At 42.7% G+C, this 27,788-nt stretch overlaps 2 protein-coding genes across 3 annotated transcripts in view; one reads left to right on the forward strand and one right to left on the reverse strand.

Annotated features, from left to right (window-relative positions):
* plxdc2b (plexin domain containing 2b) overlaps positions 1 to 27,788 on the forward strand; it is an 84,468-nt gene that overhangs the window by 18,519 nt on the left and 38,161 nt on the right. For both annotated transcript variants that reach the window (XM_085763325.1, XM_085763324.1), the window contains exons 2-4: positions 14,264 to 14,487; positions 23,866 to 24,012; positions 26,431 to 26,500. In XM_085763325.1, the coding sequence (XP_085619451.1) occupies positions 14,264 to 14,487; positions 23,866 to 24,012; positions 26,431 to 26,500 (441 nt within the window). The remainder of the gene's footprint in view (positions 1 to 14,263; positions 14,488 to 23,865; positions 24,013 to 26,430; positions 26,501 to 27,788) is intronic.
* The window catches only part of LOC146966724 (zinc transporter ZIP12-like), a 201,537-nt gene continuing 199,478 nt past the window's right edge, over positions 25,730 to 27,788 (reverse strand). Inside the window, exon 14 of the mRNA XM_085763321.1 lies at positions 25,730 to 25,743. The gene's annotated coding sequence lies outside the window, so the exon portion shown is untranslated. The remainder of the gene's footprint in view (positions 25,744 to 27,788) is intronic.

Here is a 27,788-nt window from a genome sequence, read left to right on the forward strand (position 1 = left end):
CACAAAGAACTGATATTCTAGATGTATTTGTGTGTGAGGACAAGCTTGTTAGTCAAGGTCATTTCTTTCCACTCCACCAACTGTCACCAACATGTTTCTGCAAGTTTGTGTCTGGGCGGTGACCCAGATCCCCGGGCCGACAGGGTCATAAACACCGCGTAGTCGACTGATTAGAGGGAACAAGAGCCCAACACACGACAGTACAGTCTTTATAGACTGTGTTAAAGAGCCAGGGGCGTCATTACGCAGTTTTACACAGTGTTAGTCATGTGCTGCTGTGGGGCAGGTCTATACACAACCTACCTGGCCTTGTCTGCACCACTGGCCCCCAGAGAAGAGCTTGTATAAACACTCTCATCCAAGACAAATCACCAGATCTAGCTTCTGCATGGCGACACTCCCACTGAGTGTTTGTTAGATATTCTCTGCCTTTGAGTTTTTATGAAACCTTGGTGTACCAGATAAAGCCGAAGTGAATCCTCACTTTGTTGTTGCGAGTTTCACTTTACGAGAAACCGAAAATTCCTCCACTCTGTAATGCTTTAGCTTCCCATCTTTATATTTTGATCGATATTTTTCAAAATCATTTTTCACTTATGTTTCGAAGCCCTGTCACAGAATGATGGGTGATCAATTAGACAAAAGGATATGATCTCACTGTCTGCCAAATATTACGGCTAGAGCTGGACCAGGACCAAAGAGAAGTCTTGTTGATCTATTGTCTCCCTGCCAGCCAGTAATGCTATGCTGATGCTGTAATTATTTTCCTTGTCAAACATCAAACTTTGTCCTCTGTTCTCAAGGACAGATTTACCTTTGAGACATTTCAGAAACAGATGAAGGGAAATTGCCACTCAAGTGGCCTGCCATTACCTCACACTAATCATTGGCTCTTTCTGCAGATAATTTGGGAAAAGATGGATTGCTGCATCAGAAGTTCCCCTCTGTGTGTCTCTGGTACAGGACTACATACTGTAGACTGCCTGACTGTGTACCTCTGTGTAACAGATTGTGTTTTCTGCTTGTAAAGCCCCCGGTAATCTGTCTCCTGTGGTTGAATCCTCAGAGAGAGTTGGTGTGAAGTCAGAGGATAGTGTCTGCTGCAGCTCCAGGTACAGCAGAGTGACTCAGCCCAGTGTTCAACCCCCTCTGGGCCGTTCCCCCCCTCTCTCTGTATGGCAGCTCTGAAAGCACACGTCCTGCTGTTTCCCTCCTTCATCCATAACCCAGCACTGGCACGTTGATCTGTGGCCGGCTTTTTGAAAAAGAAAAACACTTTTTTTTGATGCCGTCTTGATTTTAGCACCTGCTTTTCACCCCTGTCTTGTCACATCATCAGCAAAAAAAAAAAAAAAACTTCAAACAGAATTTCAGTGTGGTTTCTCACCTGCTCCTGACTCGAACCATATGCATTTCATGTGATGTGATGTGATGGAGAAAAAAAAAGCTAGGGGTTTTTAGGTTATTGCCACAGGGAGATTTTCATGATTTATTCATGTGTCGCTACTTCCTGGTGTTTGTCTGAAAGCATTTGCCCCCGAATGTGTCCCCCTGTACAACGGCTGTACCTTGTGAGAAGAGCAAAAAGAGGTGAGGACTGATATCTCTCCTTCCCTCTCCTTCTTCTGGCTCTTTAGAGAAGCATGCCAGGGCTCCATTGGTGCTGCGGGCCCCCTAAGTTTGATAAATGTAGCCCAGAGAGGCAGAACATGGGGCCCAGTGCCGGTGGCAGGGTGCCCAGAAGCATGGCATTGGGAGGGGGTGGGTGGAGGCATAGTTGTCACACTTGAAAGTCCTAAAACAGGGAGATTTTCAAAGCCAGAGTGGGTTTGGGATTTAGCTTTCCCACAAAAAATTGTGTATCTATTCTCTCCTGCTGTCTGCTACAAAAACTGCACTTTCCTTCTACAAGTATTTTTGATTCTTTTTTCTTTCTAACTTTCAGATTTACGCTGTGTTTTTTGTGCACATATTAAATGAACAATGTGTAATGTGTTTAATCGTGAGCTTTAGAGGTGTTATTCATCTGGTTTCATGCTGTGCTAATCTAACGTAATAGCCTGCTGAATACAACTTTATATCGACTGCTGCACAGACACAGGTAGGAGAGTCTCTTCCTGACTCTGAGCCAAAACAAAGGCAAAACAAAGACAGTTGTTCGTAGTTCTCCTCCTGGGAAAATCATGAGAGTTTGTATAAGTGTGGGTTGAGACTGCCAAGATACATCCATCTCTATACCCAAATAACAACACAGCCACTCCTTCTCCGGCCCTCCTCATCATCATCATCTGTGGAGGAGCAAACTAACCCTCGTCCAGACTGACCACCTGAGACAAGAAAAAAAAAGAAAAGCACCAAGGGACAAACAAAAAGTGGAGGGTTGGTGGAGTGTATCCCATTTGCATTCAGACCCAGTGTCTCCCAGGCTGTTTGTCAGAGGGCACTGAACTGTCTGTTTCTGTTAAAGACTCAGTGCAGCCACGCTTAGCTATACAAGACAAATGGTGCCATCAGTCCTGAAGTGCACAATTACTCTCATGTCCTTTGCAGGGGTCAGAAATATGTTTGGATCAGATCAATAGTTGTATCTGTGGGAAAAAACACACAGAGGCAGTAACATGTGAGCTGGCTTAAACACTGATGGGCTTTTACCACAGATACAGCGCAGGCAGCAGACTGACAAGGCCGTGTCAACATGCTGCTGAGGTGATCGACACAAGCGGCTTTGCACTAAGTGTTTGAGCCTGAGGGGGGAAAGACAAGTTGAGGCAAGTATTCCCACCTCACCTGGGCTGGGGGGTCACATCAGAAAGTGGCACAGTGAAGTTTGTCTGCTTGTCAAAACAGGCCATGTTGGAGGCTTGTGTGATATTGTTGACACATTCGTTATAAGCCAGAGACAGTGTTTACACTGGTGAGGTTATGATTTGGAGTCAAATATGAAGCGGCAGTGACAATAGCTCCAATTTTTGGGAAAAGTGTCAACAAACCAAAAACAAACAGAATGCTAAATGAACTCAATCAGTTCATCAAAAGCTTTACACAGTGTCTTTGCACCTTGTTTAGGCTTTGAAGTGACAACATGGCTAGTAGCAGAGGTAATGTGTGGACACTCGTCTACAAAGTTTAAATAACAGGAGATTTTTTTTTTCATTTGTTTTGTTTTCTCACTATAATGTGCAGACCAGTTAGGCTGGTAGGCGAGCAGCTGTAGCAGCCATAGCTAATGGCTGAGATGACTCTCTTGGTTCCCGCACTGTGAAAACAACTGGTCAACACTGTGAATCAGTGTTTTCCAAACTTGCATCTGATGTGAATCTGCTGATTGCATCAGTTCCACGGATCTAAAGTGATTTCACCAGAAGTCGTTGCTAAATGCTGGTTTGAGTAAATCTTGAGAATCTCATGGCTCATTTCCATGCCTGTGTTTGCCATTAGCCCATTTCCACTGACGCTGACCCAAACACTCCTGTTAACAACCTGCTCTACATCTCCGGCCCTACAGCTGCACGACACAGCTGTCCGGAGATTTTAACTGGAAGTGATAAACCAAAACAACCGTTTTATTTCAACTCTAGTGACCTTTACTCATAAACTCTTCAACCACATCACAGCGCAGTCCGTCTGCCTCTCTTCCTGACTCTTATTTCCGTCTTTGCCAATAAGCAAATTCCTAAAATTCTGCAGAATATAATGAGATGATTAACCATCCTATCTCTGAGACGGACAGAGAACGTGTTTATTAGATTGCTCAATTCTGCTGAACATTTTCTTGTGGTTTCGGTGCCATTGCAAATTATCAGCAAGAATGCAAATGAGGAATCGGCTGAATTGTGCATTTAATCTGTTTAATTAACCTTATATGCTATGACATGTGAAGGAACCTTTGTACTTTTCACTTCTGCTGTCAGGAAAGAAACAAAGCAGAGCTCCTCTACTAAATCTGCATAATTAAAAACTTTCACAGGGGCTAAAGAGGGAATCTTGTTATTCAATTGGCAATGCAAATATTTGCCAGAGTTCATTTTCTGATTGAATGGAAATTCTGGAGCTTAATGAGATACACTTTTTTTTACATCCACAATCCCCTCTTTAATGAGATTTTTTGGAGGGAATCGGCCATCTGTTCTGCAACGGGCCGCTCTGTAGGTCTCATTTTGTGCAGTAAGCAGAGGAGGTTGTGTTGTAAACAATATTTAATATTGATTGCCTGTGAGTGGCTCAAGTCTCCACCGCTGAATGGGAAGAGGCTGAAGCAATTACAGACAGTGTGACTGGGATGTGCCTCACAGTTTGTCATCAGATATATGAAATGTTCTGGGCTGGGTTTGGCAGCTATAGTCCTGGGGAATGGTCCTCTCTTTTTCTTTGTATCTCTCCTTCAGCTCTGTAAGAAGAGAGTCAGACGTTATATGAATATGTGTTTGTAGGATGCTGGAGATTGTTGGTATATTCAGTCTTTCTGTTGTTGCCGGCTTGTGGGTGTGGGTGGCTTAAGGCTGTAGGTGGGGGAGTATGTTGATTTTGCCAAGTTTTTGTTATTTATTTTCCCACATATATTTTTTGTAGCAGAGCATTGAAGAAATCTGGGTTATATGTTTACATCTGCGCACTGGGAGATGATCCAAATCTTGTAGAAAAACATGTGTAATGCATGTTTTTATTCAGGACGTTCTGTATGACTCATATGTTAAGTATTTATGGCTCGAGTAAATTAGCTTGACTATAAGGAATTTTCATAAGTGCATATATGGGCTGCCCTTAAACTGTGCAGGCTGTCAACCACAGTGCGTGTTTTTGGTCGAATTTGTCATGATGGATTAGACGCTGTGCCGAGGAGGGAGGGTTCATCCCCAACTAAATGTGGGAAGATTGATATAAGCAATTAGAAAGTATTTTAAAATAAATAGTAGAGATGGATGTAAACAAAAATCAGCTGATAGTATCATCAACTAGGTCAGTCTACCACTTGAAAACAGAAAAAAAAGAGTCATATGATTGTCCTTGGCCCTCTCCAACTCCTCAGACAGCTGGACGCTCTTTTTTAACGGTGGGAAATGGCAGGTCCATTGGGCTAAGAGTTGGCCTTGTCTCTGTGTGTTTACACAGTGCTCAACTTAGAGAACATTGGAGTGTGGAGAGGTTTGGCTCTGAGCAGGGGTGAGAGGCTCTGATGCTGATGGATTAGCAGGAAGGACGAGGACAGACCCAAGGGCCCCGTCTGGCCTCGCCTGGAGCCCCTAGCCGGGGAAGAAAGTGCAAAAAACGCAGTTAATACACTCACAAAAACACTTAGTCAATCAATCCCCACGTGCAGGACACGTCACACACACACATACACACGTAAACAATGAAAATATCTCACAAGGCAGACACGTGCATATACAATATATCTACACACACACTCAGAACCTGTCCACACTAGCGGGAATCAATCCTCAGTTTAAGTGGTGCTGTCTGGCACAGCCGAGCTATTGCTCTCACATACACAGTGTTTGTCTCTGAGCCCCCGTCAGATCGATTACTTTCAGAGTGACAGAAATGGAGAAGTGTTCAATTAGCCTAAAGCACCTGTGATGATCGGTAAGTTTTGAAACGACCACACTTTAACCTCCGAGGTTGGTGCTGCCCTGGAATCTGCATGTGTGGACTTTTCTTTTCTTTTCTTTTCTCGGTGTGTGATTGATAAGTTGTGAGCAGCAGATAGATCACTTCAGTGCTGAGTTTTGTTTGGCAAAGAATCAAAGCATGTGATGTGATGAAAACATGACATTATTATTGCAAATTATAACATGTATATACATACATTAGTACACCAGTTGACATTGGCTAATACAAGAAAAACTAGTACTTTGTCATTGTGCCAGATCTTCATGTACTTGTTTCAAAATATTCAAGATTTCAAGATTTCTATATTGTCATTTCACAGTATTCTCCACAGGTACAAAGTGGAACGACACAAAAATAAATAAATATTAAAATAAAATCTAACTGCATCTACAGTAACTAAGACAGTAGATGTTGTACAGTATGTTTCACACCCTCCCACTTGTTCTCATGCTGCTGAAGGCCAGACTCTCGCAGAGCGATGATAGACAGCTCGAAGTTCATTTTCATTCATCAAAACACAAACCATTTGTTGCTGTAAAGTTAGTCAGAGGAGCCTCTTCCATCTCTTATCACCACGGGAAAGTTGTATCAGACCTTTAGACTCTAACCGATGTGCAAGTTGAAAAAGACACAGTGAAGCCTCTAGTGACCTTTACTGGCTTAAAGTAAAATGCAGCTAGCTTTAGTTTTGTTTTCAGAGAACAAATGAGTCTATTTGAGTTTGAGTTTGTTTAGCCATTTCTTATCTCAACATTTCCATGTCTTTTCCCCTGGAGGACACTTTAAGTTGTCACAGTGGGGAAAGCACAGGTGTAAGTAATAAAATGAATGACCGGTCATGGTTTTGCGGGACGTCTGAAAAGAATGCAGACAATGTTCGTGTTATTAGAAGCACCTGTGATTTTTTTTTATGTCAAAATATCTGCTGTGAAATGGCACAGCAAGGACTTCCTGTTGCGCAAAATACTGGAAAAGTAAGCTCACAGTGGTTGGTTTGCTTTCATGAGCTTGTTATTCAGACGTCAAAAATTCACGTCTTATATTGACATTAAGATATTTGTCAGAATCCATTTTTGTTTTTCTGCCTGATTAAACAATTTTGAAGCTGTAGTGATGGAGCTCTGGACAATTCAGTGAGACTTCCAGTGGGGTCCACTTATGTCTGAGACCACTTACTCATTCAAGTGAATGGATAAGTGGTCTCAGACGTTTTGACTCCACTGCACTTGCTAATATTATCCATCCCAGGTGTAGTAACGGATGTGTAGTTGGCCAAAAAACATGTTTTATCCACAAGATACAAGTGAGCCAGTGAGTTCATGACCTCGAACCCCTCTGAGGCTGGAGTGATTTGAGGATAAAGTGGACAAAAAGACCGATAGTTATACTGAGTGTGTCTCAGATATTAGATGTGTGGGAGTGTTTCGTGTCCAAAGAAACTCTGCTGAAGAGTGTGTGAACCCGCAGGATAAAGGAGAGCCTATTGTTTGTGATGTGGCGTATCAGAATAAAAGTGCAGGCTCTTGTCCTGCCTATCCCGCTCTATTCACGGGTACAGATGTGACCATTTTCAATTTTAAGGTCTGTTAAGCAAGCACTAAGAGAGCTGTGTGAACAGTGAAAGGACAGATTTAGTGTTTTCATGGACAGATTTAGGCAGAGTGGGTGATGCCGAGTTTTTTTTTCTCTGTCCAAAGGCTCAATGACGGTTTTGTCCACAGCCAGCGGGCTGACCTGTATAATACAGTGATGTTACTCCAGGTAATGGTCTGCACTGGCGGGAGGAGGAATCATCCGTCACATGCAGGGTCCGGTGATACATTGCCTGCCAGGCCCCGGGTTCCCTCATGACAGAGCAACTCAAGGCCTCGGGGCTCCTGAGCCACAGTGGTCATCCGCAAAGTTGCAAAGTGGAATGAGACCCAGAAGCAGCACTTCATACTACTGCAGTCCATCACTCAATCTCCTGAAATATGAAACTAGACACTGTGTCTAACCCGGACTCCTGAATTCCTAAAGGCCGTGTCACTCAGGAAGCGCTCTTCTCTTTGTTATCCCACTGTCTCCTGACTGCCTGCAGCCCTCCGTGCCTTTCTGTTTGTCTCTTTGCCAAAGCATTTTTTTTGTATACATTTCCTGCACTGACCAGCGCCAGAGCCAAGACAACCACCAATTACACAAAGAAAGCCACGGCGGTGACAGCAGACCTCATGATGGTTAACTGCTCTACTTCAAACCCTGTGTTTTGAGGTTTGATACTGTGTGCTCTGGTATGTTACTGGGTGCTTTGTGGCTTAGCCTGCTTGGATTTTGTGTCCAGTGTATTTAGATGTTTTGAGCAGACACTCAGAAGAGAAATTAGCCATTTTCTAGAAAGTCTGCTTAAAAAACAATTAGGTTCCTCGAGGCAAAAGCCTTGATTAAAAATCACTGGGCGCTCTGCCTCCTAATTTGCCCTGAGACTCTTTCTCACCGGCCTCCTTCCTTCCTCCAACATGCAGCCCTGACACCTGTCCTCTTCACAGACGCCATGTTTCTGTGGGCAGAGCCAACGCAACATTAGTCTCCTGCTAATGAATTCCCAGTGCCTTTCATGCTCTGCAGATTGTAATTAACACTTTTAGAGATTTTAGAGATTGGGCTTTTATTTATAGTGGCCCTGTTTCACCATTCTCTCATGTAGGCGATAATACAAATGAGGTTTGCCAAACACACCTTTGTTTTTTAACCTTTGAGGTTGGAGATGATTTTGCTCTTTGTTTGTTTTCTGATTTGGCTGCTGCCAGGAGCCAATCTGATAAAAGTTTATGACAAGCATATCAGCAAGAAAGAGTCCAATGTCAGTGCAAGTCACTGTTTACAAGAAAATGTCTGAATACATTTCTGTTCAAATCCTCTTTGTTGCTCTTTTAAAGGCACGCTGCATGCAGCAAGTGAGTTATGACAGATGACAGTGAGACAGTAGCACTGTAGATATTGCAATATAATATCTGCAATGTTAATATATTCAGCAAGCAAGGTATTGTGTCTCAGCAAAAAGACAGAAGCCACCACTTCTAACTGAATCTGTGCTGCTAATCTGGACCTCAGGGGATGTTTGTGTTGCAGGGCTCTGACTTGGAAAGATGTGACTAATTGTTGGCAAAACAAATCCCTGGTGTAATGGAGCGTTCATGACAGGCAGGACGCGGGACATTTCTCTCTGGAGGAAGAGTCACCGTTTATTTTGCAGGCAAACCTGATTATTATTGAATCTTAGAAGCTTCTCTGTGGGAAGAAATGTGCTTTGCTCGTGTGCACGGCCTGTCGTCAGAAAAATCCACTCTTTTCCACTCTCTTCCATTGTTCAATTTCAAGTCTTAACTTGTCTCATGCACTGATTAACCGAGATTTGGACGTATCTCACATTTAATCTATTCAAATTCCCCCTTTTATCATGCTGCTCACTGCTTTATGAGCACTGTTTGAAACTGGATCTCCCTTTTGTAGGCGTTGCCTCTCTGCTACCTGTTTGACTTTCTCCTGCAGTCAGCTCTTCGACTTTATATGTTGCTTAATGACAGACTGCGTTTTTTTCAGAGGATGTGCAAAATGCAAGCTACGGCAGGTTAGGAAGGCACACTTTGCTCTGCATAATAATTTCAGAGTGTTAGACGTCTGGAATTTTGTGCGAACTGTGTTTTTATGTGCAGGCAGCGGCACGTTAAATGTCTTGATTTAAAAGGTCTGCCGTTAGATCACTCACCATCACACGTGCTGTGTATTTAAATAATTCAGTTGATATAAATAATGAGGCATGTCGTTTGCTGCAGGTCATTTGCAATGTGCAATCCATAATCTATTAACACATAGGAGATGCTTGTTTAACTCATGGCTTGCCCAGCAGTAGATCAAACCACAGCAGCCATCTCCTATTAAACCCAGATTATGAGGTCATCAGTCAGGTTGAATGTCTCTGCTTATCGGTCACTGCCACTTCATGGTAGCGTCGGCTGTGGATGATAACACTCAGTTTGTTGACATGGCTCTTGTTCTGAACATGATCCCAGCTTATGATGTGACATTAAGTGACACTGGACTGTAGATTGTAAATGAAGATGGACATATGGCTGTGTGGTGTCACCTATAATAATAATAATAAAAAAATACATTTTAATTGTAAAGCACTATACATTTTAATGAAAAATCTCAAAGTGCTGTAGGCCATACGTGCCATATAGGTTTCCGAAGTACAGTTTTGAATAGTGAGACTAATTTGGCCCCTAAATTTTAGGGGCGCAAACACAGAATTTAGGGGCACAGATCGACTTGCAAATCAAGTATTCACTTTTCCTTTTCATTCATGATCCTCATACACCTTGGCCTACCACCTGTAATGACAGATTCCAGATTATTTGAGTGTTAAAAAACAGGTTGCACATGTCCAAGTAGCAAAATTTACTTGCCGCCACGTCACAAAATTAGGCATAAAATGCCCCAACATAGGGGCAGTCTGAGGCCCTGGGGCTCCTTCTTGCCAGAGTCTTTATTCAAAATGGACAAGGAGGTATTCTGTATGTAAGAATTTGTCATGTAATTGTCACTTTTCTCTTACTTTGAAGCGCAAATTAGCACAACTCCTGAAAGATGTTGTGCGGGCTTCAGCAATAGTTACATCAACTTAATCCATGCCGGCCCTGGTGAGTTAAGTCAACACTGTTTCAAACCATGAGAGAGACGGTCCTCCAGCCTGGCAGGGTCTGTCGCTACACTGATAAAGCAGCTTTCAGTGGGCACTAAATTAAGCACTCTGACACCCAGAGATAGAAAGTCTAAGAAACCGTACAGGGATGTGATTTTTTTTATCCTTTTTATGCTGAAATTATGCGCACACACACACACACACACACACACACACACACACACACACACACACACACACACACACACACAGTAAAACATGCACAAACGCAGTGAAGCATGCCTCCTCCTCTACTTGCCAGTCATGTGAGGCAATCTCCTGTCAAGAACACTGAGTCAGGTGGGAACCAAGAGAAAATGGGGGAAACAAGCAGAAACAGACTGAAAAAAAAGGAGTGGAGACAGCACCTTTATTCTGCGGTGTTATGACCTCCTAAATGTCCTTGAAAGGTTTTTAGGTGGAACCAAATCACAGCCCCTCCGGTGTTAGTGAATCAGAGGTGTTGACAGGCGTGAGTCCAGCCAACAGGGCTGCTCCACAGAGTCAGGGTGAAGGTATGCGGGGGCTTTCAGAGGCACTGAGAGAAAAGCAGAGGGGAAAGATTTGCTTTCACACAAAAGCCGAGAAACGGTCTTGCTCTAAGCAGAAGCCCTGTCCTGGCGGGGGGTTTTCAGGTAGGGGGTTTGCCCTCACTGCCCCTCTCAAATGTTTGACAAAAGCCCATGACTTTCCCCCTGGATAATAAGATATACTGCTGTCTGTGAATCAGAGAGGTGGTGCACACTGCACACAAGGGAAATGCAGGTGCATGTGCTCGTTTAAAGGGTGACTCATGATCGCTGTTCACAGAGCAACATGCTGGGAAAAGAGCAGCCATTTGTTCGAGGCCCCTATGTTGTGGTCATGGTGTATTTTAAAGCATCCGCTCTTTGCCAGCTTTCCACCATATATTGAGCAACTGACAAAGATCCTTTAAAAGATGAAAATAGATGTTTATGTGTTAGTGGAACGGTATGTGAGTGCCTCCTGGAGTATATAACTGCTGCTGACAGGAAGTTTGCCTGCATGGGCTACTTTGTTCACATAGATGTGACTAATGATCATTAGGGGACAGAGTGAGTGTCAGGAAGCATTAGAAGTATGTGAGAATGAGACAGTGAGTGAATAATTGGCAAGGAGCTGCTGCAGAAACCAAACAACAGAAGTGATATGATGCAAAGAGTGTCTCACCCATGGGTAACATAAAGCCACCATGAGGAATTTCGTGCCTTTTTAGAGCTGTCATATTTCAGTGAAATTAAAACTACCATTCAGCACCATGGGAAGAAAATTACATATTCAATTCATGTACTCATCTGTTCAAAGTCAATATTCTCAGTGCAGCAGCCTGCGCCTTGTAACGTTAGATTGTTGCTCAAGCAGTGGAGGCACTGGAAAATAAACATGTTCACATTGAATTTCCCATGTCAAAAGCAATGCAAGTGGCAAAAAGCAGGTATCAGTATCAGTATTCAGTTGGATGCTGGTTTGGATGATAAAATGTAGGTCTGGGTCCAGAGAGTTCTGGCCAGGTTTCATGGGTTTTAATGTCAATGATTAAAGGTGAGCATTAACATTAATCGTTCTTCTCCAAAATCAATTAACTGAAAATTGCAAAGCTCCCAGCCTTCTGTCAAACTCTGTCCTGTGCCTTCGAGTCTGTTGAATTCATCCAATGTAACGTACAGTACCACCCACCTCTGCATGCAGATTGGACTCTTTGCTTTGGCGATGCTCATTATAAAATGAATCTGTCAGCCTCCACTTGGGCTGAATTAGCATCTTAAGCCTTTCCACTTGCTCTCACCGACCCCCTCCTCCCCTCCTGAGAACCACTGGTCAGGTGCCCAGAAAGAGGAGGAGGAGGAGGAGAAGGAGGAGGAGGAGGAGGAGGAGGAGGAGGAGGAGGAGAGAAGATGACAAGGAGGACGAAATGTGAGCGTGACAGAAAAGAGACAGAGGGGGGAAAGAGGAGGGAAATGCTCTTTGCTGTTTAAACCCTATGACCTCTGTCTCGTAGGAAAGAGGCAACGTAAAGTAATGGTAGAGGATTCAGCAGTTTTCTGTCCTATGGCCAAAAATAAATTAAGATAGATGCAACAGCATGCAAGCACTTTGAAAACTTTGTGTTTGGAGGACTGCAATAAAAATGAAGTTTATTACTAATTGTCTTTAACCGCGTAATCCTATTAGGGTCTCGGGGAACAGGAGCTTATCCAAGCATGCCGGGTATTAGCCTGAAGGCAGGGAAACAAGTCTGCAGTCCATCACAGGACGAACAGATGAGCAGACCTTCCCTGCCTCCTCTCCTTCATACCTAACAGGAGATTTAACGTCTAATCCGGGCGATTTTGGGGGGAAATGCATGTAAGCAAGTGGAGAACATGCATTCCTTGTCAAGTTTAAAGTTTATCACAGGTATTAAATTGCACAAAACTGCTAGGTAAAGTTTTAGGAATTTAGTATTTTATCACTGTTGCTGAATGAATATTCTGTACATCCCGTAATTTCTTCATTGATGGCTGAAAAATAACATTAGCCAAGATAAGCAGTGTGGTTTCCTGGAAGAAAAGCTGAGTGAACAGACTGGAACAATGATGATTTGATAACGCGGTTGTAGGAACAGCTATTAACCTTTCAGGACTTTTTACGTCTGACTTTCATACCGAAGCTGCACAGATGCACTGTGGAGTTTTCTCACAACTGTTTATATTCACTGTTACTCAGCAAAACTCACTATCCTTGGGTGAACGTACCCAATGCATTATCTTCTTCATACATTTGGAGCTTTCTGCTTCAGCTTTCTAAGGTATTTTAGATTCTGCATATCCATCAGTGTTCACAGTCCTCCTTTTTTTCCTCAATGTTGTGGTCTGTACTTGAGGCTAGATCACTATCTCTAGCTTTCAAAAGTGAATTGAATAAATCTGAAGATGCTATTGTGAACAATGTAAACAAAGCTCTTGCAAAAAGGATGATGATACATGTGGCAGAAACAGGAAAATTATGCAAAGGAGAGAAACCAAATGAGTGACTTTGTCACATTAAGGTGCATCAGATGCTCTTCTTGCCAGACTGTTATTTGTTGTTAAAAGGCTAAGAGAAGGACAATTATAAAACAATCTACTAGCATCATTATAAGATAATGCTCACTGATTACTGACTGAATGGTGTCTGTGATTGTGTTGCCACAGGTGCATAAAATCCAAGCAGAACAGACAGAGATTCAAATCAGTAAAGTCACATAAATAAAGGGGTTTTGAGTGCAGATAGTTATTTTTTTCTACCTGATTCTGATTTTCAGCTCGGGGAATAGTTTTTTTATAATGACACAGCACATCTCACCCCAGATCCGGCAGTCTGTCTCAGGCTCGGTTAATCAAGTCAGTGTTTACATTAACACAGTACCATTTCTCACCTGTCACCAGCGTCTCATTTCAAACTCTGGGATGGGGATGATTGGCTATGACTGTAGCCCACTGGTCTGCGTGATGGCTGCTGAGTCATTGCTAATGTGCATCTGTTTCAGGCACAGAGAGATTTCTCCCAAAAGAAATGAGAAAAGTCCGCAGAGACAGTGAATTATGAGGGAGCGCTGCAAGATTAATGGCTCGAACAGTTCCCGCCTCTGTGATTTGACTAGTGCCTTAGTTATAGCAAAAAATACTGTGGCATGTAATTATTTTTGCTCGCACAATTCACCGATTTTCAATGCAAATCGACTTTTGACAAACGCAGGGTTCAGTAGTTCAAAGCTAATTTGTGTAGAAAATTAAACTGAGCATGCTGTATTATTGCACCAATCATAGTCCATTTATGGCATCCCAGTGTACATTTATCAGCAAAAGCACAACTTTGAGGTGATTTATCTTTGGACCATACGCTGAGTTAAAAAAAATGTATAATTTACACCTTCTCTTCCTGTTTCCTCAGCGATCGCTTACTCATATGTGGAAGGGCAGGCAGGAGATGAAGATGCAGCAGTGGATGTGAAGCTCTACAGTCACCGGTGGAAGAGATGGGTTCCCCCAAAACCTCGTAACATGGACAGTAACAGAGCCAGTCAGGAGCAGGACCAAGAGCCGGACCAGGAGGAGCCAGATGGGTTTCCAGGTCTGGTCTCAGCAGAGGAAACAGACAACAGCTCCCAAATAGAGGTATGTGGTGATTCACACCGAGGCAGCCGTACATCTGATCAGAGATAAACTGTATGTTGTCATTCACGTGTTGACAGCCTAAGGGGCGATTTATAAGGAGGCCAGAATTTATTGCAACAGTGCTGCTGCACACAGTTGTATAGTCTTAATGATTTTTTCACAAGAAGATCGGTTTTCTCATCATGAGCGCGGATGAAAACATTTGGATAATGTGGCTTTGGATGAGCTTTCAAACATCTGAGAAAATAACCCTGATGATACCACAAGGAGTATCTCTGCTGATGCTTGCAGACAAAGAATTTGTAATGGAAAGCCAGAAGCCTCCAAATGCGAGGCATGGAGTTTGAAAGACCTTGATCTTGTGGTAAATTCATTTCTTGCAAGTTCCCCGAATGTATGGAAGGTCATTACTCTAGGAACAGCTACACACACCCATGCTCCTTATTTTGCCTGATCTGGTGTGTTGAGACTTTACTGATCATCTTGTTGACATTCGTAGATATTAGTAATATCATGTCATGTCAATTACTGGATCCTATATACTGTTCACATGAACAATTTGTTGTTATTATGAGTCTGCCTTCATGTATCCAACTAATACAGATATGCACGGAAACCAAGCAAATTTGGATGTCATAAAAATCAGCCCATTGTTTAGCGTAAATAAAATCGATATACTGGTAGTTAGAGTGTTAATGCACCATATTTTTCACACTTGACTACAGCTGTACTCCGGCCTCCTCCCACAGTCCAAAGACGTGCACATCGGGCTGATTGCTGACTCTAAAACTGCCCATAGGTGTTAATAGTATAATGTGAGTGTGTACGCCATGTTCATCTCTATATGTCGGCCCTGCGATGGACTGCTGACCTGTTCAGGGTGTTCCCTAACCCCGCCCTCGCCCTGAGTCAGCTGGGATTGGCTCCAGCCCCCCTGCGACCGGTATAGACAACAGATGGACGGAGCACAGCTGTAAACACACACACCACACTGACATGAACAACACTCAAGTCATTAATCTTTTTTCTTTGCCGCCATCCATCCCATATGATGTGACATATGATGTGCCGCTGCGCAAAAGGCCTTGCGCAGCGGCACACGTGTTTTCTCTGCTCACATTAAAGATGGGCAGAGTGATGCTGCATGAGGTCACCAGGCTGCTCTGCTCCAATCAGGTGCACCAGAGTCTGTACAAATTAATGAAAAGAAAAAGTGAAAACTGTGTAGGTGTCAGGGGATTTGAAGTATTTGTTCTATTTTATGTTCCTCTAAAAGTCTTGGTGATACAGTATGAGCCATGACCAAATCAAAAACTTTTACATGCTGTAGGTAACACATCTGCTTTAGATGACTTTTTCACTTGACAAAACAATCTCGCCTCAAGGTCCATTTAGTGCAGTAGCTGTTGTGGAGCCGTTTCTGTCTCCTGAGTTGTCATTAGAGTGATGTAGACCTTCAAATTTCAATTTTTACAAAGTATTTCAGGAACTTCTCATCCATTCTGGCTTGAAAATTGAGTTTTAAAGATCGTTCCTGATCTCGGCCTTGTCTCGTTCTCAGCCTTGTTTTCACGTTCAGCTGTTTTAGTGGATCATCCTCTCTACTTCATTGATTCTTGGCACTTGAATTTCTGTGATAAACACTAAACATTGATTTTTTTTTGGTGTTATGCAATACACATACAGCGTAATTGCTTTTGTGCTGTTCTGTGTTTTGATTGGCAAAGTGAAACAGAGGCAAACGTTCACGTTTAGACCAGCTTGATTGTGACGGTTTGGATCAGTACAGCTAAACACTGTGGATAAGTTGATGAACCTTTCCAGTCTGGCACAGAATCCAACTGAGTCCTCTGCTGAGCCGCACCTAAAAATACTCTTTGGTTCTTTCCCTGGAGCAATAATAAATTTTCTTAGAAGTGTGGATGTTTAGTAATGAAAAAGACAAGGAGGGGCCTATAAAGATTAATATTTTATATCAAATTAAGATCAGCCCTCAGGTGCTCGTCTACCTTCTGTGTGGGAATGGATCCTCCTTAATAGTGTCCTTGGAGAGAACTGAACAGGAAATGAACCTCCTTCAGTTCCAACGGGTTAGTTAGTGGACCTACTGGAGATTAATGCTCAGGTTCTGGCCCGTGTTTGTGTCGATGTAAATGAAAGGCATCACCCGTGTCCCCTGTTGTGGCGCCTTTGGTCGCTGCGGCGTTCTGTCAGAATGATGGCTCGTTAAGTTTTCCTGCGGCTTCTAATCATCTCAGGTTCACCGCCCCACGTCTCTCTCAGCGAGGAGGGAGGGAGCTTTGATCGTCAGCTGTAAACACACACACACACACACACACACACACACATGCTCATCTGTGCTCACCACTTGAAACTTCACCCGTGGACTTACATGTAAACGCATTCATACTGAGGCATAAACACATGCACCGCTTCAGATGTCACATCCACACATGCACACTTTTGCTTAGATCCATGCTCACACACCATCACACTAACACAAACACGCTAACACGAACATGTCCTCCCCCATTGTTTTCCTTCTCTGGTGAGGAAAGAGAGAAGCATAAGTCCTCTGCACAAACACCCTGTCATTCCTCCTGTCATTACCGAACGCACACACACACACACATACACACACAAAATTCTCACATTCCCTCACCTGCCACCAACACTTTGTTGACATGAGAAAAGCCTTCATTTTCAGAGGGGCAGAAATAGCAGACACTGAGCTGAAATCGCCCCCCCGCAGCGAGCTGAATGGTTTTAAAACCGTCTTCTCCTCTCTGAAGGAGCTTTAAGCGAGGAAGGGAAGAAGACAGAGCGGAAACAGTGCCCTCTTCAAGTCGAAATCTGCCCTCAGACACTTTTCTGAAGCCGTTCATCATCAATCTGTGATGGTAAACACATTCCGAGAGTTATCTGGTGTCATAACTCATTTCCTGACACTTCTCATCAACCTGCTCCGTCTAGCTACTGTACGTAGGTTGTGATTAGCGACCAAACGGTTTGTCGAGAAGAATTAAAATCTGATAATTATGCGGTGCCCTGAGGTAGTTTTGCGTTATACTCTTTTGAAGCTTCTTCTCTTGCGGCAGCAGGTTTGACCAGTTTTGTAGAATTAAAAAAACACATACATGACATGAGATTAAAAAAAAAAAAGAGAAACAGTTAGTGGATTAAACCCGTCTTAGTGGTGCTTGGTTGAATCAATGTTAAATCCAATTTCCCTATTTCCATGAATCCAGTTTCCATTTTTAGAGAAGTGAAGAAATCTCTCTGTCCTGTGCTTGTGTGAACTGGTGCCTCAACCATCTTCGTCTACAACAGCAGATTCATCTCACCTCGACATGCAGGTTTAAAACGGTGACCTTAACAACAGACTGTCTGACGCCCTGAGTGGCTGTGGCTCTGTATCTGATCTCAGACCCAGATTAAAAAGGCTCCCAGGTAAAGGTATGTTCAGGTGGCTGTAGAGAGAGATTGGAACAAACTGTGGGAACCAGTAACTGTCAGTGAAAACAGTTTTCATCACCGCTGCTCTTTGTCCATCCAGGTGAAGTCTGTGCTTGTCTCGACACGCCGCCAGTGTTGGCTTGTGGCTGTTCACCGTTGTGTTTTTATTGTTCGTTATCTTTCAAAGTGCCAGTTCACAGCAGTTTCTCAACCTTGTCTCGGATCACGGCCTCTGTTTCTTTTCTTTTTGTTTTTTTTAAGGTTCCACATGTTTCATAACCCGACTGTGTCATGTAAACGGTGTGTTTATACGTACTGCTGTGTCTTGCCTTTGTAGCACAAACACAAAGAAATGCACATCACTCTAAATTTAAGCGTGATATGTGCTTTAACCAATAAACCACCAGGGCACCTTTAGTACTACTACTATCTGAAGGATTTCATATGTAAGCGAACGCACCATTCTGCTGCTGGATTGGATTATATCAAGATCAGTTGTTGCATGAAAAGCTGCAGCTCCTGATTGAACCACTGTGTTGGTACAGCTGAGGGACAGATCCAGAGGCCTCTGGGAAAAACAGGGTCATAGTGTAAGAAGACACTCAGATTACTTAATGAAACAAATGGCTGTTTACCTTGGGGTTGTTGCAACAGTGGATGAAAAGTCAAATCCGTCTTGTCGTGTTATAAACTCCTTTGTCTTTTTGTTGTCTTATAAGTTCAAATTTATGGATGTATTACTTCGACTGGACTTCCGGGATTATATTTCAGCTTTCATCACTTGTACTCTGACACCAAGTGCTATTTTCTGTGTCAACACGCGCTCAGTGTGAGAGATCACCTGCATACCAAGCGAGCCAACATGGGGTTCTTCTGACTCCTGAAGTTTGAGAGGCTGGAGTTGAGAGGTTGCTACAGCTGTCAGCTGGCGACGTTTCAGCTCTCATCTTTACGAGGAGTATAAGCAAACCACGCAAACACACACATGCAGAGGAGAGGATACGTGGTGGCAAACACCCGGGGATGATGATTTCTACACACTTTCAAATCCTGCATCATATTGCAGCAGTGGGAGCGAAGCCAACATGTTCCCGCTGAAATAATGCGTATACGTTTGATGGTGTCGTTTTCACGCCTGACTGTTCTTTACCCTAAAGCACACGCTGTCCTGATAATTTAACCAATGTCAAACATGTCAGGTTGCCAATAAAAGCACAGAGTGTACTGGTATTTGGGGGGTCTCTCCATCCTGCTGCTGCTGTTGTGTTTGGATAGTTTGCTTTGATGTGTAGTAATAAGGGTGTGGTTTATGGTGGATGGTTGTTATTGGACATGTGGAGATGTGCCGGGACAGCTCAGGAGGCTGTTTGGAGGTTACACGCTCAGCTACATTCGCTGTTTATGTGTCCATTTCTTAAGGGGGAAGAATTCACACGGCTACACAGCAAGCTGCTCATCCTGTTAATTTCCTTTACTTCGTTTGATTCCCAGAGCTGCTTTTACATTTACCACTCACACACACTCACACACTCCATGTTCAAAGCCTGCAGCAAATGAGTTTTTTTTTCTCCCCTTTATTTGTTTTGTGTCTCGAGTTTGTTAAAAGTTTCCCAGAGGGAGATGTGTTTGGAAGGAGATGTTTACTTCCTTTATGTTGCTGAGTGCTTCGACTATGTAAGGGTAGACTGTACCATGTCAGGCAGCTACTGCAGCTCTCGGCTGCCTGCTCCACAGATGAACTCAGAGTTACTTCAATTTCATTCAGTGTCCAGACTTTGCAGCTTTTAACTTTTTGACTGAGCGTCATCTTGTAGCAGGAGGGCTGTCGGCTGCTCCCGGTGGGTCGGCTTGGTTTGTAAGATGAACAAAGACAGGAAAGGTATAGCACGCTTGTGAATGCATGTACTGTATGTTGTGTAGTGCACCCTACGTCCCCGAGCATCACTTTCAAGTACAAGCAGACACACACATTCTGTCTGAAACTGTCAGAGAGCTTGAAAATCCAATTCAGGAGATGTGTAACCACAGACCCTAGGAAGGCTTAAATTATATATCAGGTGTCTGGATTCATCTCAGGCTGTTTATTTGCTCTTCTCTTAAGATAATAATTTTCATTATGTTAGAAACAGTCCCATATTATTATTTACCGAGATTTTGATCACAATATCTACAAATTTCGAAGGGCAATCCAACAGTTTTGGAACATTTTAATTGATCGTCATCAGTAATAATTCAGTTGGACTTCAGACACTTCTCTTCAGCGTACTTCACTCCTCACAGATCCTCTCTCAGCTCTGCAGGAACCAAGATCTGACCTGAAATCTGATTCAAACCAGCGCCAGATTACAGTACTTATGATGAGAAAACAATATTTTATTCAAATTGTAGGAGGTGAAAACTTGACTTTCAATTATGAATGTTTCTGTTTATATTCTAGTAGATTTTTAAAAAAACATTTTCTGATATTTCATAAATGAGTGACCAGTTGATAAACTGAGAATATAGTATATATCATATGAACTGCAGTAGAAATGAATTACAGTTATGGAGGGCACATCATACATCAATTCTGGACCAGATCCAGTCATCCTCAGGTCTGTTGATTTATATTTTGAAGCTTAATCTGTGCAGCCATTTGATATCTTTTTGAACATCTTGGATTTCGTGAAGACTTCCATACCCGTTCTCATGCTGGAGTGTCCGTACCTGTTAAAAAAGAGCCATGAATAGTGTGGTGCAACTCCCCTGTATGTGATTCACGCTGCTGAGCTTCACCACCAAATACCATCAAGCTGCTACAACAGGCAGGCAACGGAGCGGAGCCATGAATAATGGATCACAGACATTATCAGCTGATGAAGAGCTGCACACATGAGCGATGGCGTCCTTTTAATGCTTTTTCAAACAAACTGCAGTCTGTTTTAACCATGTGTTGTGTTTGTGTGTGTGTGTGTGTGTGCACCGTTTTGTCAGGATGTGCCGTGTCTTAGGAAAATGAAGGCTGGCTGACAAGCAGCTTTATCCAAACATATTGGAACATTTATTTAAAGCTTAAGTTCTCCTTGTGCCGACATGAAACATCATTTTCTCAGGAGCAATGACATAGCTGTGGTTGAGGGGATCATAGTTTCCAGTGTACTTTTACTTTATTTTCCTGACAAACATCAGACTACCTCATCAGTAGCAGCTTTTACATCTTATTTTCTTTAAGTAAAACACCCCAGATAATCCCATGAAGGCGAAGCGATAAATTCCCCTCCTGTATTAAGCAGCCATTCAGATGAGAAAACATGTCGGCCCAAGATATTCAGGTCTCGGTGTAATGCAATATTGATGTGGTGGGCAGCTCCAGTAAATGCCTGAGACAGAAGAGAGTGAGTCTGGGATGGATTTTGTCCACTAAATGAATCTTTTTCTCCAGTGCGCTTTTGTGCTCTAGAGACAGAAAATGGTCAAGTATCGACAACAATTTTTGTTTTCTCCTCCCCCTCACTTAGAGTATTTCACATCATGATGAAAAGATTGCAAACAGGGCAAGAGGCTCCTACTGCAGCTGAGTGGCAAGGCTTCAAGTGCCCATCTATCTGCTATTAGACGACTCTGAGCTTTTCAGTGCAGCTCATCTCCCCTTCTGGAGAGTCTCTCAGCGTCAGTAGGAACTTATCCCAATAGAGATGTGTTGATGTGAATGAAAATAGATCATAATACTTCGAAAAATGCTGCATATTGCACACAATTAATGTAGTTATATAGGTTCAGATACATATTCAGATACATTTCTCAAACATTATTAAAAATACAAAACATGAACAAGACGGTATAATCATGCTAGTGTTCAAAATTCCCTCAGCCCCTCTCCCTTTTTAAATTTTTCATGGGTTCATGTTCTCAGTACCTACATACAATACAAAGAAAAGCCAGTACAGCATCTCACACACTGTTTTTATTTCCGCGCAACAATATCGACTGCCTCGCTTCACCTGCTGACTCGTTTTGGCGCAAGTTTGCAGTGCTTTGATTCAAAGAAACACTACCTGACTCCCACGCCCCACCAGCAAGCCTCTGTAGATGTATCCTTTTTTTTCTGCGTGTGTCTGTAGTCACCCTGCCTGTAGTCTGTTTGCTGTGCTCTGTAAAAGCCCTCACAGCTTCATGTCCACCTACACTCAGCTGGACGATGGCACCCTGCCCATCTTCCCCTTTCCCCCCTTGAGGGCAGGAACCGCCAGCTGGGCCCCGTCTCACCTCTGAGGAACCTTTATCTCCCTCAGTCTTCCTCCGCTCGAGCAAAGACATCTTGTGCTGATTAGCAGGAAACTTTACAGCCTCGCGTTCGTGTCTACACCTTTTACAAGTGCCCTTGTTTTCTATTCTGGAAGTAATGTGCTGACTAAGGCTTGCCTGCTGGGGCTGTTTTTTTCCCTGACATGATTTGTCTGCACTTTAAGCTGTGATGAAAGGCTACTGGCAATGTTTGTTTAAATCTACAAATTAATCAAAAGTAACACCACCTACATGGCTGAAGTCCATTTGGAACTGTGATATTTATCAGTCTCTCTGAGGGTCCGCTAAGCCTGAAACATTATCTCTCTGTCTTATATCCCAGGCTAAATATTGAGTAGAGGTATTAGATTGTAACTCTCAGAGGGAAGTATGAATCCTTCAAGCAAAACGAACAGAGCAGGGAAGGATTGTGCTTTAATTAATGTTTTGTCTCATGGCCTTTTGACAACCAAAGCACAGTGGCTCAGAATAATACCACTAATCTATCAAAGTGTCCGCAGAGCTGTGTGAGTTCCTATTAGTGAGATCACAGTCAGACACAGCGTACACTTCCCCGACTCCCCACTCAGCAAAACATTAACTTTAACAATGTTTTAGATAAAAGCCACAGCTGTAACTTGTCTCATTAGATCCAGAGGGAGATGAGCGATAGGAGGCCCACGACACAAACATGCCTCCTAATTTTCTACAGGAAACATAAAAGCAGACAGCCCTCCCCAACGTGACTTGTAAAAGTCCACGAATGTTTCTGTTGTAAAAAAGAAAACAATCCTGACTTTGCAGTCTGGTTGGGGCTTTTTAAGAGGGAAAGAAGCTGATTCGCTTCTTGGGTTTTTATTTATTTAGTTTATTTTTTTCAATTTGATTAGGAGACATTAAAGTCCACACAAAATCCTGTGCTGATTGTGCTCTAATGAAAACTATAGGGCTGAAAGAAAGGACAAAGCCAGTGCACGCTGCACACAGAGTGCACTGGAGATGACTGTATTGTCATATAATTTGATTAAGCAGGTAATTTGTTCTGCAGTAAAATTAAAAAGGCTGTGATTTTCCATACTGCGTGTAAAACTTTTCTGTCTGTGTCGAGGCTTAAATTGTTTTTTAGGAATTGCAGCTTAGAGTGTATTAGCTTGTGAATTTGATTTTGGCTTAGAGCAGCTTAGTGGAACGATGAGCTGCAGGATGTCTCTTCATGAATATTTGTTTATATTCTTTGCACTGTATACAGTACAATAAAGCAACAGACTGCAGTGGTGTAAATCACAAAGCTGTGCAGCAATATCCACTGTCCTTGAAGCTTTATTACATTTCTCTGAATAACTACACCGCACTTCACACTCTTAAAGGTCCCATATTGTATCGAGTGAGATTTCCATGTCTGTTTGGAATATGAAGTAGGTCAAGATTCAATGTTTATACAGTAAAAACACACTTCCACTGAGAAATGCGCAATACCTGTATTCATAAAATGAGCCATCAAAACTGCTGTAACTTTGTGATGTCACAACAAAGCAGCCAGGCCCCCGAGTCCCGCCCACCTGGACAGACCGTCCAATCAAATGGATCAAAAGTGTTAAATTGGGCCCTTGAATATTCAAGCCAGTATACAAACTTGTTTTTTCTTCTCTTTTCTTGCAGGAGGACACAGATCACAACTACTACACATCAAAAACATACGGGCCGTCAGATGCAATGAGCAAGGACCTGTGGGTAAATATTGACAATATGGACAAAGGAAAAGTGAAGATCCATGGCATCCTCTCCAACACTCACAGACAAGCAGCGGTAAGCCAACAAACTCACGGATTTACTTAGTGCTGAATATAAGGCCTGAGTATTGACATTGTGACTTGGTTTGGAGTTTGGGTCTTGGCAAACATAAAGGTCCTCATTTTTTCAGATGAATAGATGTGGTTTTTCAAGAAAACATTCACAGAGAAACTTTCAGTCCTCTGGTGTAACACTGTGCACATACATCATTCTGCACAGAAAAGGTCAATAAGAAGTAACAATAGGGAAACTTTTTTTTTAATGCCGAGGGAAGTTTAAAGAGTAGATGTTATGATAAATGATACCCTGTGTGAATGTACCCTACTCTTGCTGAGAAAAAATCCATTTGTCTGCTTATAGTCACAGATTCATGTGTATCCAGATTGCCACTCAAATACAACCTGCATGTGGAGATCAGATACTGTACATTGTGACGCAGTCAGATCAGTAATCAGTTACTGGAGCCCTCTAACCGGTTAGTTTATGTGATGCGTGCTCTAAGATTAAAAAGCAAGCAGCGATAACAAGATTGAAAACCGGTGAAGTATTCCTTTAAGAATTGAAACACTTACGACGCGTCTCTGCAGTGAAGTTTAAAATCTCCCCTTCCTCCACCTCAGCACAAGCAGGTGACCCATGTGAGGTGCATACTGATGAAGCCACACAAGGCAGCAGCAGATTGACTGGAGGGACGGAGCAGTGTGGCAGCAGGGCAGTCGCACACTTTGAAAAAAAACCCGAGAGCAGCCAGAGTGAACAATAGCTGGCGAGGAGATAGAATAGAGTCCCACATTGTGCATTCTGCTCCTCTACCTTCAGTCATTAAATGATGGATTGAACCATACAATTTGAGGCAAGCTATTCTTTTTAGCCACAGAATGTCCTGGCGAAGAGGCGAGGCTTTTCTTCCAAATAGTGTAGGAGGGATGTGGGAGGTTTCTCTGCCTTTACTTAAATTGGAGAAGATCAATAAGTGAATTTACCAATGTAATGGCCAGCTAAGAAATTCAGAGTCAAAAAGGAGGCACAGTTTGCGAGATTGCTTTTGCAAAAAGAAGTGAAAACCATCTGTGTTGAAAGTCATACACTGTGTCAGAAGACCAAAAATTTAAACAAACAGAGTTTATGACTATGGCAGTTAAAGTCCTGAGAAACTGCATAAAATCTCGGTGCAGGAACAGGGCTGGAGGAAGCTCCATGCTCCTTCCTGGCACTGCCGCATGCCAGAGCTTTGGCCCGACACTGAAAGAAATTGGCCAGTAAGGTCGTAAAACAAAACACAGCCGCAGAGGTCAGCCTCATCACAGGATTGTAGAAAAGTTAAGCTCTGGATTGGCTATATAGTGAGCATGATTCACTGTGGTTTGCCACAGGATTACTCCCCCCGGTATAATCGAGGATAATGTATAATAGATCCATGTTTACAGGAGACTGTCTATCTCCATAACATTTTCTGGCAGTGGCGTGATGTGACTGCAACATATTCATCCCAGGGATAAAATAATGAACACACTATTTGTGGTAATGTACATGAATAGATTGTTGTTGGAGTCATTTGAACGTTTTGACTCGACTCTAGTTTGTAACAACCCATTTCACTATGTGCTGGGTCTCATCAACATATTTTTAAAAGTACAAATCGATTTGTGTAAAGCCAAATACAGATGACAAGTTTGGAATGATACCTATGATGTCATATGGTGTTAGACTTGTCTAAATAAGACAAATACAACTGTCTCAATACCTCTTAATTTTACATAAAAAGAAAGCCTCAATCATACTCATACTATCTCTAAACCTACAAAATATTAATGGTAATATTTTTTTTGACTTTTAATGTCACAATTTCAACTCACAAAGTCAGAATTTCAATGTTAGCTTGAGAGTATTTTTCTGTTATCCTTCCCCAAGTGTGACCTGTTTCCTATTCTCATTAGAAATTGACTTGCATCAACAGATACAGTACATCAGAAATATGTGTTTTCCCATGAGTGCCTAAAAAAGCTAGACTCCTCATTAATTAACATTCATTTTCATATTTCAAGGACAGAAGTCTTTCCCCTCATTTTAAGTAATGAAGGTCTGATATGCTTTACATATTTTTATGTCCTTGATATATATATAGTTCAATATATTCCAGTGCTCTGCGTGTTTAATGTTTAATGCCAGTCTGCAAAGTGAATTTCCATTGGGACAATGATAAAGTGGAAGATGAAGTTCTTTCAAGTGTGTTTTGGACTCCTGCTCTGAAATGACCAATCATTGCCCCACAGAATAAATTACGCTGGGTCTTTTTTTGTGTGTTTTTTCTGCATTTTCCCTCAGATCCAAATCCTTTTGTTGTTGTGTGAAGATGAGCACAGTCTCTTCTCTGATTCCCCACTTACCTCTATCTTTCTGACTGGGGTCATCTGTCTGTTTTTCCCCTCACAGAGAGTTAATCTGTCCTTCGATTTCCCTTTTTATGGACATTTCCTGCGTGAAATCACCGTGGCAACTGGTGGTAAGTGAGCACTGTTCTTGGACTTTTGCTCTCTCAATAGTAGTTATTAGTGTTGTTATTGGATATACTGTATGTGCTTGGCATATTAGATAGTACACAGACAGTTTTTATTGCTGCAGGGTTTAGGGAGGGACTGTGGTAAGATTTATGAAATGAGTCTGGAGAAGAGAGGAATTTATGAAAGGAGAAGAGAGAATTGTATGTGTGTGTATGTACACACGTATATCATGTGTGTGTCTGTACTCCATGTACCTGTCACTGTGACGTGGTCATAGCACAAAAGGGATCTCACCCCTACAAAAAAGATCAAGCAATGACTTATTTCTGTAGATGTTGTTTCTGTGAAACTTGATCAGAAGCTCCAGGGTTGAAAAGGCTCCTCTGACACAAGCCACAGTACAAAACCACCAACAGCACTCTGCCAGCCAACCAGTCAGTCTGATACAAGACCATTTACAGCTCTCACCTCCACAGGATAGTCTGCTAGACTTGGATGTAATAAAAAAAAAGAAAATAGAAAAAAAAACACAGAAATGCGCACCAGCAGCTCCACACCAGACTTAACTGGAAGAGAAACCAGACCAATGGTTTGGACTGGAAACAGGAGTCCCTCTGCCAAGTGGCCTAGCAGCACACCCTGATAGGCATGGATAAGGAGGTGAGGGTATTAGAAGATGTGTATGTGTGGGTTAGACACGTGACTCAGCAGACGTGTCTGCCAGAGTGTGCAAAGCAATTTTCCACTTGAGTCTTGATGGCGAAACCACAACACCCCAACCAGCTATTATCACATCAAAGACTAAAGCTCTGCTCTTACCCAGCTATTTCAGAGATGCTGTGCTGCGTTTAGCTGCCACTGGAATAATGAAGGGAGAAAAAAAGAAATCTGTCCAGTCGCTTATCATCATCACTGTCTCATTTTCCCACTTGATTCTTGATCACTGGCAAACTCGTGTTGGCTGTAGAGACATTCTGGACGATGGTGACGAGGAATGGTCGGGCGCAGACGCGACTAGCACAGTGGAGATAACGTGAATTTGCATTCCTCCAGACAGAGATGGAGGGATGAGGCCGATGAGAAGAGGGGAGGCAGCTATCTGCTCCAGCAGACCTCTGGAGCTTTGTTTCTGAGACGCCCTCCTCCTGTGCCTCCGTTTCAGGGCCCATCACTCAGCTCGTCGCCGTCTCCCCACTGTACCATGGTTTCTCCCCACTTTCATCGCTGTCAGCAAGTCACTGTTTTTACTTCAGCAGATATTTTTCTTCTCGCTACCTACGCTGAAACTCT

Source organism: Trachurus japonicus, chromosome 20 (assembly GCF_045865225.1).
Source record: "Trachurus japonicus isolate A0001 chromosome 20, Traja_1.0".
NCBI lineage: Eukaryota > Metazoa > Chordata > Actinopteri > Carangiformes > Carangidae > Trachurus > Trachurus japonicus.